Below are 16461 nucleotides of genomic sequence, written 5' to 3'. Positions count from 1 at the left end.
CCTTCTTCACTGACCTTGGTGTCTGCAGAGTTGTTTCTCTCACATATTCTCACTCCTCTCTCCCAGCTGCTGTTGCGCAGCAGTTTTTACCCTTTCTTAGATACGTTATCACAGGGGCACTACCAATGTCGCACCTGGGCTCGGCTTTGGCCAGCGGCGGGACCATCTTGGAGCCAGCTGGCATTGGCTCTGGCCCATATGGGGACAGCTTCTGCTCTCTTCTCACAGAAGCCACCCCTGCAGCCCCTCTGCTACCAAAACCTTGTCACGTAAACCCAATACAATCAAATTTTTGCACTCTTAAAAGAGTTTCAAGGCAAGACTTAAAGGCTGTATTGCAGTATCACTTTCTCAGTGAAGTACTCGGCTTTGGCCAGCGGCGGGACCATCTTGGAGCCAGCTGGCATTGGCTCTGGCCCTATGGGGGCATATCACAGGGGCACTACCAATGTCGCACCTGGGCTCGGCTTTGGCCAGCGGCGGGACCATCTTGGAGCCAGCTGGCATTGGCTCTGGCCCATATGGGGACAGCTTCTGCTCTCTTCTCACAGAAGCCACCCCTGCAGCCCCTCTGCTACCAAAACCTTGTCACGTAAACCCAATACAATCAAATTTTTGCACTCTTAAAAGAGTTTCAAGGCAAGACTTAAAGGCTGTATTGCAGTATCACTTTCTCAGTGAAGTACTCAGTGGCCACAAATAGCTCATGAACCGTGTACTACCTAGGATCCTTTTGGCACAGGACAGTGGTGGTTCACACCCAGGTGCTCATCTGTTCCCTCCTAAATGCTTTCAGAGTTGCTGCTTTCTGGATTACAGTGGCCTGTTCTGCAGGTATGCTCTGCCTGCCTTGCCTGTCGATGACTACACATCTGGTTGTATTATCTAGTGATGGTTTACTCCTGGCAACTGCTTTTAAGACTTGTGTGCTATTCTTTAATTTGTTGTGGGTTTTCATTATATATGGCTAAGTTAATTTTTAAACCAAATAGCTGAAACAGTGGTGGCGTCTGCACCAAGTGCCAGATGTAGCTAAGCAGGGAGGTTTTACTGCCCGTTGTTTTATGAGTTGCTTTAGGTAAAGGCCACTTACTGTTATGAGAGCAACATGGTACTGATATGTTTTAGACTGCGGTAGCGGTGTTAGCTTAAGCAGCTTCCCCACCTGTGTCTGCCCTTGTGCAAGCCCCAGGACTCTTTTTTGCTTGCCAGTGTGGTGAACTGAATTGGATCTCATAAGATGGCTTAAGAAGCAGTGGCCCATCTGAAGCCACAGCCTGAGCTGGCTTTAAACAGGCTAACTTGCATTCTTATGACAACAAAGGGTTAGGCAAAACAAGACCTACAACTTCAGTAAGAAGGAAGTTTGGCCACGTGAAGCCTCATGCTGCGAGCGCACATCCTGCCTCTCTTTGACTGGCAAATAAGGCATTGGAGGTAGGTGGCAGCTGATCCCTTTTATCTGCACATAGCTCTCTCCTAAACAGTCACACTTTCTCCCATAATCTCATTGTAAAATTCTCTTCTGTGCCTGCTTAGGCATCCGTCTCACCACTGGGATATGTACAACTGGTATGTTGATTCATACCTTTGCTAAGGAAAGGATTCAGGGATTTCACATTTCAGGTCTAATCGCAAACCCACGCATTCTTGCCACACAGCTCTCCCCGAGGATGAACGGGCCTGTCTGATGTGACATGTTCAGAGCCCCATGAGTCATCAGCTTCTCAAAACAACCACTCAACTCTCCAAAAGAACTAAAATCACTGGATGAAAAAAGATAAATTTATGTATCCCCAAGCACAAATTCTGCATCCACATTTTGCCAATTTAGCCTTCTTTTTACTGTGGTCATGACATTAAGAAGAAATTATCTCAAATTTATTTATTTAAAAGATAGACACTCAACTAAGCTAATTTTTTAAACTCTCTTAATAGTCAGAGGTGAGTTGATTCATCCCATTTGACTAAACACTTACTTTTTAGGTAAGAGATGAATCCACCTGCGGTATTCAGAGGGTGGCTTACTCCAATTACAGTAGTTTTCACATAGTATGGAAATGATCCCATTTATCACATTTTGAGATATATTTTAATAGGAAGTACATTAACTCTTTTAAAAATACTTTTGTTTCAATACTTTCCATGGGAAATCTCAAACAAGAATTTATTGTGATTATTAATGGGGTGTTTGCTGATCTCTATTAGGTTGCATACCCAGCACTCAAGCTCTGTCAGGGCGGTCCCTTAAAACATGGTAGTTTCCAGTTTAGGACAACACTGAAAGTAGTTTGATTTTAATGAGTGCTATCCCTGTAACTTAATTTAAAAAATCAAAGGCTTTCAAAATATTTTCTCAACATACATGTTCATACATGTTTTTGTAGGTAAGATGCAAACTTTTGTAAATCAAGTTACAGCTCAAAAATTGTGGTAAATCTTCCTACTTTAATGAAAGAGAGTTCTTCTCCGGTGTACGTGATTTTTGTCATATTTAGCCAAAGTATTGTGATGTCCATACTACAAGTGAGTTAACTGTGTTCATTTATATGTATGCTATACTTTTAAACGTCCTTAATTATTTCTAACATTCCCATTTGTATGTTTGTCTTGGGCTGCTACTTGGGGAGAAAGTCATAATGCATTATGAGGCAGTTTGATAAAAATTGGATATTTACCAGAAGTAATAGTTCCAAAATTTGTCTTTCTAGGGTTCTCTCTCCCAATCTATGAAATATGAAAGTTTTCTATTTTCTTACAGTCTCCTTCACTATAAAAGGTGGCACAAATACACTGAAATTAAGTAATTCTGGAACTCCCTACAAAATTAAATCTTACTCTTTTTTGTTCCGTGACTTCAGCTTAGATGAATTAAACCTGAATAGAACAACTTCCAGGGGTGAGATATTAATTCTGAGAAAATATTTTTGCATATACTTTCACTATACATTTGATACAAAGGTATTATAAGTATATATAACATTTCAGTATAGACAGGCAGGGTTGCTTTTTTTTTTTACTTGCCATATTGGTTATGGATGGTATCCTGGAAACACAGCGCTGTCACCTAAGAGACTCAAACAACTTAAAAATACCCCAAGTATTTGAATGCACTATGACAAATTAACATACGTTGGTAGGGTAGTGTTCTGCTAATGATGATGTCTGAGATAATTACTTAAATCTAACATCTTCAATTAAGCCTCAGGGAAAATGCTGTTTCCTATTTTCATCAACATGGCATGACATAGGCAGAAGCTGTGTAGTGCTCCCAAGTATTTTAAGCTTTGTAAATGCAGAACACAGGTATTCTGCCTCTTAACACTAGATGGCAGACAAAAATGGGAAAACATTTCCTTGTTTTCAGAGATAGAATATTGAAAAATTAATTTGCAGCTTGAATGAACATTCACTGAAAGTTCTCGAAATAATAAGAATGAAGACCATTGGACACAGACACAAAATATCATGCTTATGATAGCATGAATGCTTTCTGCAGCCTTTCATTTGGCTGCGTTTTTTGGCACAAATACTGCAAATAATCAAGTGAAACATTTCTACATTATTTTCTTATTGCTTTGTTATCTCCATTATTTCCCTTTAATATTTTGCTCTTGTCAAAGAGGAACTAAAAATTCTTGAAGCCTTAGAAAGGCTTAAAGAACTCAAATGGAAGAAAAACTTTCAGAAAAAACTGTCCTTGCCAGGTAGTCGCATGGTTGTGAAATTGCCTTCCATAAATCCAAAAAGCAGGCAATATAAGACTTACATTGCAACTGCTTAGTATCTTTGTCTTACATCAGTTATCTAAAGTAATTAGGCTGCTTTGCTCCTCATTGTCATTGAATCTTAGAAAATAATATGGAAGTAACGCGTTTGCTAAGGAGGCAACTCATTTGCATAGAATATTACAAATTGTTGTACTAAATATTATGTAATCAGTTCACTTAGCAGCCAGTGAATATTTTGGGTTGTTACCCCATTCCTCTCCCACATACATCTTCCAAAAGAAGTGTAGCAGGAGGGTCAGAGTCCCCAAGGGTACCTCCACACTGAATCACACGTTAAAATGTGAGTTCACCTATCTGTAGCACCACACTAATGTGCCTGCTTGCAGGGTTTGAGCTACTGTCTGCACCGTGGACGAGGCGGTTGCTCTTTGTGCACGCACAAGGTGCATGTTAGTTAACAAGATGGTCTGGGATTGCTGTACAAAAACCTGCTTTGCATTGCCTGTTATGTATAGATGTGTAGTGCATTTATGGGACTGATAACCAGCACAGACTTCATTGCTATTAAACCGTGATGTGCATATACAGTACTAGAACAGTAACATGTTGCACTGAATCCCACCTGATCTTTCCCTCTCTGTGCTGCTGCTGCGGCTGCACAGACTCCAAGCCAGCCTGGCTACCTTCAGCGCCTCATTGGGCAGTGTGGGCAGCCTTATGAACTATAATCAGAATGACCCAAGTTATTCCCATGGTGTCTTTCCTGTTGGGGTTGTTCCAAATGAGAAAAGTAAGTGTGCTGGAACAGAAGGGTAAGTGCAAAAGTAAATATGATTTTCTGCCTCATGGTTAGGAAGTCATCTATAAGGATGGTCATAGCTTCTGGTCTTGGTTCTTCAGATTATTCTAGTTATGCAATAGCTTTTGGTATAAAATGCATATATAGGAGCAAACACCAGACTGTGGCATTCCCCTTCCCGTGGGAGTGCTTTAGTCACAAGGATACAACATTATGTCCCTTTTTCCAGGGTTTCTTCTTGGTTCCATGAATCTTCCATTCTTTTCTGCATAGTCACCTAGTTTCAACAAGAGGAGAAAGCATTTTCCATTCTGCCTTGCCAATAAATTGGCGAACAGGATATTCTCTTAGGGAATCAGAAATGTGTATTTAAACCTCCTCAGGCTGAAAATAGCACTGAGCCTATTTTCTTTCATCACCTGGGCAAATACTCTATTCAGAATAGTGTTATACTAGATATTGTCAATAGACTTTCTCTCTGTTCCTCTTCCTTCCTGTTCCTGCTGTTCCTCCTCTCCCTGCCCAGGGATCTCCATTTTGTCACCCCGTTTGAAAGAACTGGACAAGTCCCAGCCTGTTCCTTGAAGGAATGGTTGTGAGGTGCCTTTAGAGTTACAGGCTCTGCATTTTGAATCGGTAAAGGCACCTGGCTCTCTTTTGGAGTTAAGACTATAGATTAGAAACTGGATCTGGGATTTAGCTACGCCCCCCTCTGTTCATTTTCCTGCTTTGCTAAGTCCAAGCAGTTTCCTGCTTCCCACACAATGTAAAGGAGTTTGGATCCCTAAATCAGGGTTCTGGATTCTGCTCAGGGAATTGGTACCTGAAGTCCTCTACGCAGCTAGCCTTGATTTCCTATGCCTCCGCAGCTCATAGTCAATGGTCTTTGGCCTTGATCAGCGCTTTTGTGCATTCTAGAAATCTAGCTGCTAAAAACACGAGTGTACTAATCAAAAAATAATATACCAATTATGAATAATGCAGTTGATTACTTAGACTCTGAAATCCAGACGCATACTAGAGGTTATATTACAATTCCTTTTCAGCCCCCTGTGATTACTTTAATAGTCATTCTGTTGCCGTTCAGCACTCAAGGACTGATAGATGTGGGTTTTGTTACTGCAGCGTCTGGTTGAGAGTATGATTGTGCAAGTGCCAAAGTTCTTGGCATGAATGGAAGGAGGTCAAAACGCACAGTCTCTTTAGGTCCACTGGAATTAATTCACTGTCCTCATTGTTTGCAATTGCTTATTCAGTATCGTCAGAGAAACTGAGTCATTGCTATTTACTTTGTCTTTTAATTAAAACGTTGAAATAAGTCTAACCTTTGCACCAGACCTTGAGGTATTATACTAGGTTCCATCTTAGCATTTTTCCCTTTATTAAAAAACTCTGTTTATGACTTCTCATCTGTGTAAAAAGTACTTTGTCATTCTTCTTCAAAAACAGTCCATCATAGTTCCTTCTCCTGAAGTTACACGTTATTTCTCCATTTTTGTTTGCTCTGACCAGCCTCGCTGAGGCTCCTTATCTGTCAGTTGTTTTCCCCGGCCCTGGTGGCAGGTGAGCTGGCAGGCCATTTAGTGTCCTAATAGGGAATCCAGACTGTCTGGAATGCTGCAAATGAAAAAGATACTTTTTGGCAGAAGCCTACGTACCTGATTTATAATGATTTATTTCTATCTCAACTTAAAGTAGCCTGATGAAAGTTGTAGAAGTACCAGTAAAAGCTCAGTATTGTACAGGTAAACACTATTTATTAAAGTTGCACAATATTTTACAGCAGCAATGGGAAAAAGGCATTATTTAGAGAATGATTTACAAGCTGTGGAAGATAATTCAACCACCATCATTCAAGTATATGAATTAAGCAAACCAGTTTCAGGCTTTGGGCTGAGTGGGACTCTCCGTCGCTGCTGTCAGTAACGTCTCTGAAATCAGAAACATGTCCAAAGAATGAGGTCAGCACTGGTGAATAATAAAGCTTTTACTGAAACAGGTTAAAAAGTTATTCTTTCAGACATAATCTCCTTAGGGATTAAAAAGAGGCACGTAGTAATGTACGTAGTTAGTGGTACTGTTTTATGATGAGTACCTGTGTCATGTCGAGTTACGAGTCACAGGGGGCCCATACCCATTGTTTTTTCTCTGGCTTTAATGCCTGTGGCTAATTCCTGCTGAAGGATGCACTTAATTTAGGAGAGTCTTGTTCCAAAATATTGCTTAACAGTAATTATAGTAGTTTTATGCATTGCAGTACTACATTTTAAGGTTATAAAGCTGGATTAGTTGTTATGTAGCTTTTAATCTTACTAAACTAACTTCCTCTTCCTTTAAATACACAGTTAACCTGCTCATCTGGGAAGTGAACATAGCTTCACAGAACGTGAAAGGCATCCAGGTCTCGTGTGTGTGTGTGAGCGCGCACGTGCGCGTAGGGGAGCAGCTTTTGCACATACATACACACACACAGACACACAAAAGATAGGCATGTGCACAACTAAGAGGGTGTGTATAATAATCAGGGTTAGCAGGACAGAACATTGTCCTGTGTTCATTAGAATGTTAATTTGAAAAGTTAAGGGTAGTTTATAGTGCATCTGGACTGGAAATTGATGAGATTTTGGGTTGTCCTGACATTTTCTAATAGTCTTTTGGCTTCCCTAAAAGGTCTCCTTCCTGCCCAAAAGGGTTTTTGTCCAAATTAAAGCTTAACTCTTTCCGAGGAACGGAGTTATTGACACTATTCATCATTTTGTGTCTTCTTGTGTTGTGACAACAGCATTATAGCTGCCTGCATTGCATGGTTGTATGTATGCTGTCTGCAATACTGTCTGCGATACATTTTTCTCTAGCTTTTGTTGGCACATTGGCTTTAGCTGTTGCATTTGAGGCTGCTTTAGTTCCATAGACCCTCTCTAGTAACTTTCTAACTATATAGGGTTGGAGTGAATCATTAAACCTGGTCCAAAGAACCTTGTGTGTTAATATAACTATTGAATTAGCAGTGGGATTTTTTTTTTTAAGAAACCAGAACTGTAGGAGGTTGTGCCAGTACAGCAGCAAAAAGGTGTACATAATTTTAGTCCAGTAAAGATGATTTAGAGTGAAGTAGTTTATCCACCACATTATGGAAATAAGCAATATTTTAATACTGAAAAATATGAATCTATCTTGTTGTAAATGCCTCCGTGCTACAGGCTAAATACTTGAACAGTACTCGTGTAACTTTCACTAATCTCCTACATGAAAGAATCCATTTGCTAGCCATTGTACTACTTCCAAAAGGAGTTCTTGTTACATTTCATGCTACTGGTATGTATTTACATTACTTAATACATCTCCTCAGAGGTATTCTCTATCACTAGAGCAATTCCAATGCAATACTATGTTAACTCTTTTCATCTACCCTAAAATATTTTACTAAGTAAATGTTTTATATAAAAATATATTAAGAGGTAAATGTTTCTACCGTCTTCTTGATAACTGAATCTTTTACTGCACACTCTGGTCCTTTCCACCCTATAAGGTCTATGGTAGCTGGCTTTAAATTTTAATGTTTGAAAAGAAATAGAATCACATCAGCACTAAGGAAATAATTTTTGATTTCTCTAAAATCCTCTAGAGACATAGCTGACCATGCAAAAATTTGCTTTTCTTAATTAATCAGTTTTCATGACTTGACAAGTGCAGTAGCAATAATCTACTAGCTCTTCAGATCTACAGAATCTCACAGAGAAAAGAGGCAGACCTGGGTTTCTTACATCAAAAGCAGACATCAGTATTTTCCACTTGATCTTTTCTTAAATAGGAACTCTTTAGAACTTGTTTATGCATTCCAAAGTAAAAGAGTGCAAACCTATTATCTTCACAAATGGTATTTAATAAATAATGTCTGTCATGAGATGAAACAGTTGCTGGTTTTTAGAAGTTGGGGGGGGGGGTAACACTAAAATGCACGTATTTCTGCTTCAGCATATATTCCTTGCCTGGCTTGGCAAAAAGCATCTGCAATGCACTGTAATTCATGCAGGTTTTGGAAGACAAAGATTGTTTAGTCTGGCAAAGATTTGGTTAAGGAGTAATCTAATACTGACCTGTAAGTACTTTAAGGGCAGCTATGGAGTTAATGGAACCAAATTCTTCTCAGTGGTGGCAGGTGATCTAATAGGGGACAATGGCCACTGTGGGAGGTTCTGAAGGAGCATTAGGGAGTAATTCTTCACCAAGAGCACTGGAACAGGCTGCCCAGAGAGGTGGAATTTCCATACTTGAAGGATTTCAAGACCCGGCTGGACAAAGCTTTGTCTGACCTGATCTAGTGATGGTGATAGTCCCACTTCAATAGGCAGTTACGCTCTGGAGGAAGACCTCAAGATGTCCCTTCCAACAAATATTTCTACGATTCTGTGATTCTATGATTAAGGTACTTAGGCTAGTATAGTCACTATTGTTGCCACAGGAGAAATTGCAGCTGAGATTTGCCTAAATCCTAGCTTTGAAAATACCTCCTTGAACAACAAAGTGACTTGAAAGAATTACCCAGCTACAGGTACAGAAAAAAATGCTTACCCGATTTACATCTTGTATAGCCTCAGTAAATTCAAATGGATTACTTGACTGTGCCACAGATTTAAAGTATCAAATGCCAGAGGAAGGTTGAAGGAATTATTATTTGGATAATGTTGGAATTTTGCAAATGGCAACAATAACAACAAACTAGGCAATATCTCATCTTCCAAGATATATTTAAAAAATAATACACTGAGGAAACTACATGGAAAGATTTTAGAAAGTTAAATTGTTCCACAATCCTAACACAACGATAGGATAAAACCTATGCTAAATGAGTCTTGGGCCATCTCAGTATACCCTAGGGCAACTCAAACAGTACTCAGTACCTACATTTAGGCACTGAACTGAAGCCTTGATTTCCTTTGGATATGATAGAATTTGGGACACACAGCTCACACGAATCTGTAGGAAGAGGGAAGTGGTTATTCCCCTCTACTCAGCACTTGTTATACCACGTCTGTAATACTGCCTCCGGCTGTGGAGCCCCTGCCCGGGAAGGCTGTGATGAGCTTGAGTGAGCTCAGCATAGGGCCGTGAAGATGATCGGAGGGCTGGAAGACGTAACCTGTTGGGGGAGGCTGAGTGAGCTGGGCTTGTGCTTTGCACCAGGAGGGTGCAACAATAAAAGGTGTGGTAAAATAGCTGTTTCCGTAAGATAGGATAAAACCAGGAATATAGATAGTGAGGAAATCTTAGGTTCCTTCTGATGCTGGGAAGCCGACTTTTGTGCAGCATCGGACAGACACCAGATGGATCTGACCCCGGCACGCTGCACAGATGCCGTCTGTGGAGGGGTTCCTCCTCCCTCCCATGCCGTGGAGCCTTTTATTTTCTGTAGCAAAGAGTCATATATCTTCTCCTGACAGGCTGGGATGTCATCTCTGTCATACCATTCACCAGCACACAGCACAGGCTTTAAGTACAAGGCCCAGTAGAGCAGACATGTCCTATTCAAGACCACTAACTCCTCAAATACAACATCTTCCGCAAGGCTCCCAATACGGCTTGTTCAACCTGGAGGAGAGATGGCTTCAGGGGGCCTAACAGTGCCCCCTGGTACCTACAGAGAGGCTGGGAAGAGGTCCAAGCCAGGCTCTTACTGATGTCACGGCAGAAGAACGAGAGACAGTGGTCAGAATCATGGGAGGGTCTAGTGGCACATAAGGAAACTTTTCCACAATGAAAACAATTAAGCATTTTTAACTGGTTACCCAGGGAGGTTGTGGGGTCTCTGCTTTTGGAGGTTTTCAAGACCTGACTGGACAAACTCTAAGTAAACTGGCCTGAATTCAGTTTTGTCCCTGTTTTGAGCAGCTGTGTGATTCTGTAATTCTAAGCAGACACCTGAACTTAAGTCTTAATCCGTGAGCTGAATCCCTCCCTACTAGCTAACCAACAAACTATGAGATGATGATAACCAACAAACTATGATGAGAGCCCACACTGAGAAATTCAGCAGAAGTTAATTAAAATGTGCCTTCCCACACTACTGAAAGTAAATTATTTAAGAAAAGAGCTTAACTTGGACAGATATGGTTTGGAATGGAGCAAAGCTGGGCAACAGGAGAAGGACATTATTGGAGTAAAAGAACAGCTAAGACTACTTAAATATTTTCATCTGTTATCCTGTTTTTATTTTCTCAGAAAGTTATATTCCCAGAGTGGATTCAATTTCAATATAACATTATCCTGAATGTCTGCTAGCATGGATGAAAAAGATGGGAAGGGCACAATTATAAAACTATGAAACCATTAACCTATATTGAACTGATTATATGCAAGATGGAGTAGAGTCTTACATCACTAGGGCAACTTGTACAAGGAGGGCCACCTCCCTTTTTATAAACATGGCAAAGGCTACTTGTTGCACAGCGTGCTTGCCCTTCAATCTATGTCCACATGCTGGGTCTGACACCTATTATAGCATGTCTGCTGCCCAGAGAGTGTGTGCTGTGTACGTGTGTATGCCTAGGAAGAGTTGCCTGTTCCCAGGGATCTTGTTGAACTATTCTAGGTGTAGGTGATAAAACACATTTGCCAGAAATACGTCTACCCATACATTATGCATTGTGAAAATCATACAAATATATGCTTCTGGTACTATATTCTGGTTAGTCTTCCAATAGTATCCCAGAAGTGACTTGTGTTGCATATTCTCGTCTTTTTACATATAATTCCTTGATCATCTTTCAGATCACGAAATGTAAATTTATCTTCCATGTCTGACCCTGGGCTTAGTTTTCTGTTCAGCATGTTCCTGTTTCAACCCACTTAGTCCTAGCTCTGCCTAGATGTAGATGGCTACCAAGTATCCTGCTAGAAGAATAAAGATCCCACCTGGCTTTCTCTTAACTCATGGAGTGAGGGTGGTCAGCCAGCCTGCTTTGCAGCGCAGTGTTTGCCATCAGCAGAATCACCAGGGACTCGTGGTCTGTGGCCAATTCAGTTATTCTTCTGGAAGTTGCTGGGTGAAGGGAGGGCGAGGGTAAGGGCAAAACCATTTGTTCCCTTACAGTCTTGCCATGCTGTTTCCCACTAATTGGGATAGATTCCAAACTGGGGCAAAACTAAAAGGAAACAACCTCAGGAATCCAAGTTTCCTACAAATAGGCTTCCATTTAGGAAAAAAATTATCAGGTATATTAGATTAAGTTGTTGTGATTCATACTCTTTACAATATGGTCATAGAGAAAAGCTGTTGTAGACTCAGGCAGCTGCAGCAGTGTTCAGCCAAATCTGGATTATGGATATGTATAGCTGCTGTCGGTGGCAACATTTCCTGAGGTTGTTCAGCTTGTCTGTTGTCTGTTCTCGTAGTCTTACCTTTGCTTGAGATATGAACATCAGTCCTGTGGTGGGATGGAAGGGGGAAAGAGGGAGAGAAAAGATGTTTTTATAAAGCGTTGTAGTGTCTCTCAGCATCCTGTTTATGATTTTTGCTCTTCCCTTGTCTGTTGATACATGAAAACACTTAGTGCCAAAGAGATGGTAGTCTGTTTGTGAGATTCCTCAGCTGGTTTTATAACATAGTCGTGATCACAGTGATTAATCAGTGTAGGTGCAGTATTATGTACTATACATGCAGCATGGACATACTTTTAACCTTATAGGTTTCCTCTTCAAAAGACTTCAAATTACCAGTCTTCTGACTGTAACCAAAAGGATATGAGTGCTCTAGCTTCAGACAAGATGGCATACAAATATATCAAATATATACAGTACCTTTCATGTTAAATTAATTAATTTTATTAAATCCATCTTTTGTGATTAAGAGGGCAGACTGAGTGAGAAAAAAATAAAATTATATCAAAATTGCTCTTCTTATCTGCCACTAACAATATGCAAAAGTCATACTGGAAGATTGAAGAACAATGAAATTCTTGTGGTCATAATACAACTTACTCCACAAAAATAAAAAGGATTAGGTACTGAAAAATTACCTCCCAGCCTTTAGCACTATAGTAGAATAGAGACGTTTGGAAATTGTTTCTAGAAAAGTTTGGAAATTGTTTCATTGTAAAGACCCTTTCCTCAGTTTGATTTCCCACTGAATTTTCACTTATTTTTCTATTAAATTCTCAGTAGACTCACAGTCCCGTTAAAAGTAATTTATTTCACATGTGTTATTTTTCATTTTGCTGAGAAAAAACCTCTAAGTCTTGACCCCATCTTGAAATAAAAAGATTATTTTTAGGGCAGTTATTCAAAAGACTTCAAATTACCAGTCTTCTGACTGTAACCAAAAGGATATGAGTGCTCTAGCTTCAGACAAGATGGCATACAAATATATCAAATATATACAGTACCTTTCATGTTAAATTAATTAATTTTATTAAATCCATCTTTTGTGATTAAGAGGGCAGACTGAGTGAGAAAAAAATAAAATTATATCAAAATTGCTCTTCTTATCTGCCACTAACAATATGCAAAAGTCATACTGGAAGATTGAAGAACAATGAAATTCTTGTGGTCATAATACAACTTACTCCACAAAAATAAAAAGGATTAGGTACTGAAAAATTACCTCCCAGCCTTTAGCACTATAGTAGAATAGAGACGTTTGGAAATTGTCACATTGTAAAGACCCTTTCCTCAGTTTGATTTCCCACTGAATTTTCACTTATTTTTCTATTATTCTCAGTATAGACTCACAGTCCCGTTAAAAGTAATTTATTTCACATGTGTTATTTTTCATTTTGCTGAGAAAAAACCTCTAAGTCTTGACCCCATCTTGAAATAAAAAGATTATTTTTAGGGCAGTTAAAATCTTTTTCTTTTTTTTTTTCAGAATCCGGTGACTCCAGAAAACAGAAGGGAAAAAAAAAAGCTATGGAAAAATGCATTTCTTTGTCTCTGCTTCATTTAGGATGTGGTTGTACTCCAGGAGCCTAGAGAATTGCAGTTACGATGCGCCTGAGCTCAGGGGCCCAACTTTCCATCTACATATACACATTTCTCCCGCTTCAGCTGAAGCATGCACTTCTGGTTTGCGTAAAAAAATATTTGCAAGAACTCTCCCGAGTAAGATCATTTAAGTATGATTTTGGCCGCAGCTATTTATGAGTTCGGGCTTTGACTGAAGTGAGTAATTGAATTACGTTGAGCCTCTGAAGTTTGCCTTTTATTTATATATTTCCCCCAATTGTGTGGCTCGGTCTGCCATGGGCTGCGGTCCCTGCAGCCTACCCGAGGGCTCTGCAGTTACATAAGGCTCTGCTGGGAGCCTATATAAAGCCTTTTTGCACGCCAGCAAGAGACGGAATTTTATCAAGATCCAGGTCCCACTGCTTTAGTTCACACAAGCAGGAGGAGATTTGCTTGAAGATATACCGAAACCTGAACCCGGGCTGGTGTGTTTGCTAGCCAGTACTTCACAGCTGTCAACCTGAGTCGCAAGTAGCAGCTACTGTAAGTAGCTTCTGTGCACTATGAAGAATTTTTCATTTCCTATGCAGGATAACACACATCAGACCGAGAGTCCTCCTCACAGATTCCTGAGTTTGACAAATCAGTCAGATCCTGTTGGAAGACCAGAAAGAGATGAGCAATTAGCTCAAGTAGAGATTGCTGTACTGGGGGTCATATTTCTGACAGCGTCTGTGGGCAATTTTATTCTCATACTGGTGCTGTGGCGAAGAAGAAAGAAGCTCTCTAGGATGTATGTATTCATGCTTCACCTCAGCATCGCTGACTTAGTGGTAGCCTTTTTTCAAGTGCTGCCTCAACTCATATGGGATATTACAGACGTTTTCATAGGGCCAGATTTCTTGTGCAGAATTATCAAGTATCTACAATTGCTGGGCATGTTTGCCTCTACTTATATGATAGTGGTCATGACAGTGGACAGATATCAAGCAGTTTGCTACCCTATGGTCACTTTCCAAAAGAAGAGAGCTCTGTGGAACATCCCCATTTGCACCAGCTGGTCTATATCACTGATTTTTAGCCTACCACAGGTATTTATCTTTTCTAAGACTGAAATATCTCCTGGTATCTTTGAATGTTGGGGTGAATTTATTCAGCCATGGGGCCCAAGGGCATATGTGACATGGATTTTTGTAGTTATATTCTTCATTCCCTCAGCCATCCTTATCACGTGCCAGGTTAAGATTTGCAAAATAATCAAAAGAAATATATGTGTGAAAAAACAGAATGAATATGAAGTAACAAATCAGAAGCAAGTCCTGCCATCCCGAGCAAGCAGTGTGAACTGTATTTCAAAGGCTATGATCAAGACTGTAAAAATGACAGTGGTGACAGTTGTTGCGTATGTTCTCTGTTGGTCACCTTTCTTCATTGCACAGCTGTGGTCTGTGTGGTTCCCCAGTGTCGTGACCGAAGGTAAGGTACTCTCCATCCTCATTCATAACTTCATAGCAGGCTAGCACATTGCTATATTGCTTTATATTTGCACTTTGCTTTTGTGTAAGAGTTACATGTGATCATCTGAGTACGATTAAAAAGAGAATCCTGGATTGATTATCTACTATTTAATTAGGTACAGAGAACTTCATGTGTTCTGTGATCAAAACATCATATAAGTGTGTATTTTGTGTGTATGCGTATGTTTTGAGTGATTAATGATTCAAAGATTAATAAACAGCACAGGGAAAAGCATCATCTGCTCTGGCAAGGGTTCAGACTTTTAGAGGTTTTAGATATTATAGCAGCAGTATTTTGGGTTCTTGAGGTGAAAAGGAGTAATTAACTATCCAAAGTAATAAAATAAAGATTTCATATTTACTGGATAGAACAGTGGTGTTATAAGACATCTGATTTTTTATTGGAATATTGAAATCATATTGATGAAATCTCTGTATTACACTATGAAACAATTAAAAGTTGTGAAACAGCTGTTTATAAAGCAAAAAAAACAAGCCTGAGAGAGAGATCAAAGAACACTATGTTGTAAACAAGATTAATCTTGTCAAACTTACACTGTTGCCTCTTTGTGAAGGGCAGACTCTGTATGTGACTTTATTTAAGTTCACCTATTCTAAACTCAAAGATATAAACCAAAGGAGAAAAAAAAGATAATAGCTCTGTCTGATGAAAAAAAACTTCTGATCTTTGTTTTAAGAATTCTTTCCTTCAGTGTAAATTTGAGTCTTACTGCACATATATTTATATCAATAGCTATGTCTGTATTTATCCATATCTGTATAGCAGGTTTGCAATTGCTTTTAAAGGTAATGCAGTTACATCAAAAAAGAGCTATATGGATCTATTTAACTCTGAAATGCATACAATACAGTGTGCTTCATACTTTCAACAATTACAAATTGCATGGAATAAATGGGAATTTCCTACTGTTAGATTAACTTTAATATATGAACAGGTACACCAGAAAGCAGCAGACTGTGAAAATGTTACTTATTTGTATGAGCGCTTTATTTACTCTGTTATTGCTTTAACTATTTCGTTCTAGGTTCGGCATTCACCATTATCATGCTCCTTGGCAATTTAAATAGTTGCACCAACCCATGGATTTACATGTATTTTTGTGGCCACATTCCATATTGCACAAATAAGCAGCTGGAGAACACCTCGGCTCGAGAGGAATCGGTGATCACGGGGAGCATTCATCTCGTAGACAGGGACCCTGAGGAAAACAGTACTTCTGCATAAATGTTGAATGCTTTTTGTAGTTTTGTTACATTTGCTATGTTCGCAAGACGTATCGATATTTTACCACCGTCCCTTGTTTTGTGGATAATGAAGCTGGAAAAGTGTCTTTTGTTATAGAAATATATTCCTCTGCAGTTCTGCAGCATATACAGGAAGTTTCTGTGTTGTGCAAGCCTGACTCAGTACTTCCATCACCACTGTGTTATCAGAATGAATTCTTGTAAAGAC

At 39.6% G+C, this 16461-nt stretch overlaps 1 protein-coding gene across 1 annotated transcript; it reads left to right on the top strand.

Annotated features, from left to right (window-relative positions):
• The first annotated feature begins 13881 nt into the window (after window positions 1-13881).
• On the top strand, window positions 13882-16233 carry LOC103905245 (arg8-vasotocin receptor). Its single transcript, XM_009286843.2, has 2 exons — window positions 13882-14946; window positions 16034-16233. Exons 1-2 carry the CDS (start codon window positions 14034-14036, stop codon window positions 16231-16233), a joined length of 1113 nt encoding a protein of 370 aa, XP_009285118.1. The 5' UTR covers window positions 13882-14033.
• The last annotated feature ends 228 nt before the right edge of the window (window positions 16234-16461 follow it).

Source organism: Aptenodytes forsteri, unplaced genomic scaffold, assembly GCF_000699145.1.
Source record: "Aptenodytes forsteri isolate BGI_AS27 unplaced genomic scaffold, ASM69914v1 Scaffold166, whole genome shotgun sequence".
NCBI lineage: Eukaryota > Metazoa > Chordata > Aves > Sphenisciformes > Spheniscidae > Aptenodytes > Aptenodytes forsteri.
The sequence above is the reverse complement of the archived record's forward strand: the minus strand, read 5'-3'. Positions and strand labels throughout refer to the sequence as shown.

Coding starts and splice junctions, on each gene's coding strand:
- LOC103905245 (XM_009286843.2), top strand. CDS start 14,034: ATGAAGAATTTTTCATTTCCTATGCAGGATAACACACATCAGACCGAG. Junction 14,947..16,033: donor CCCCAGTGTCGTGACCGAAG/GTAAGGTACTCT, acceptor ATTTCGTTCTAG/GTTCGGCATTCACCATTATC.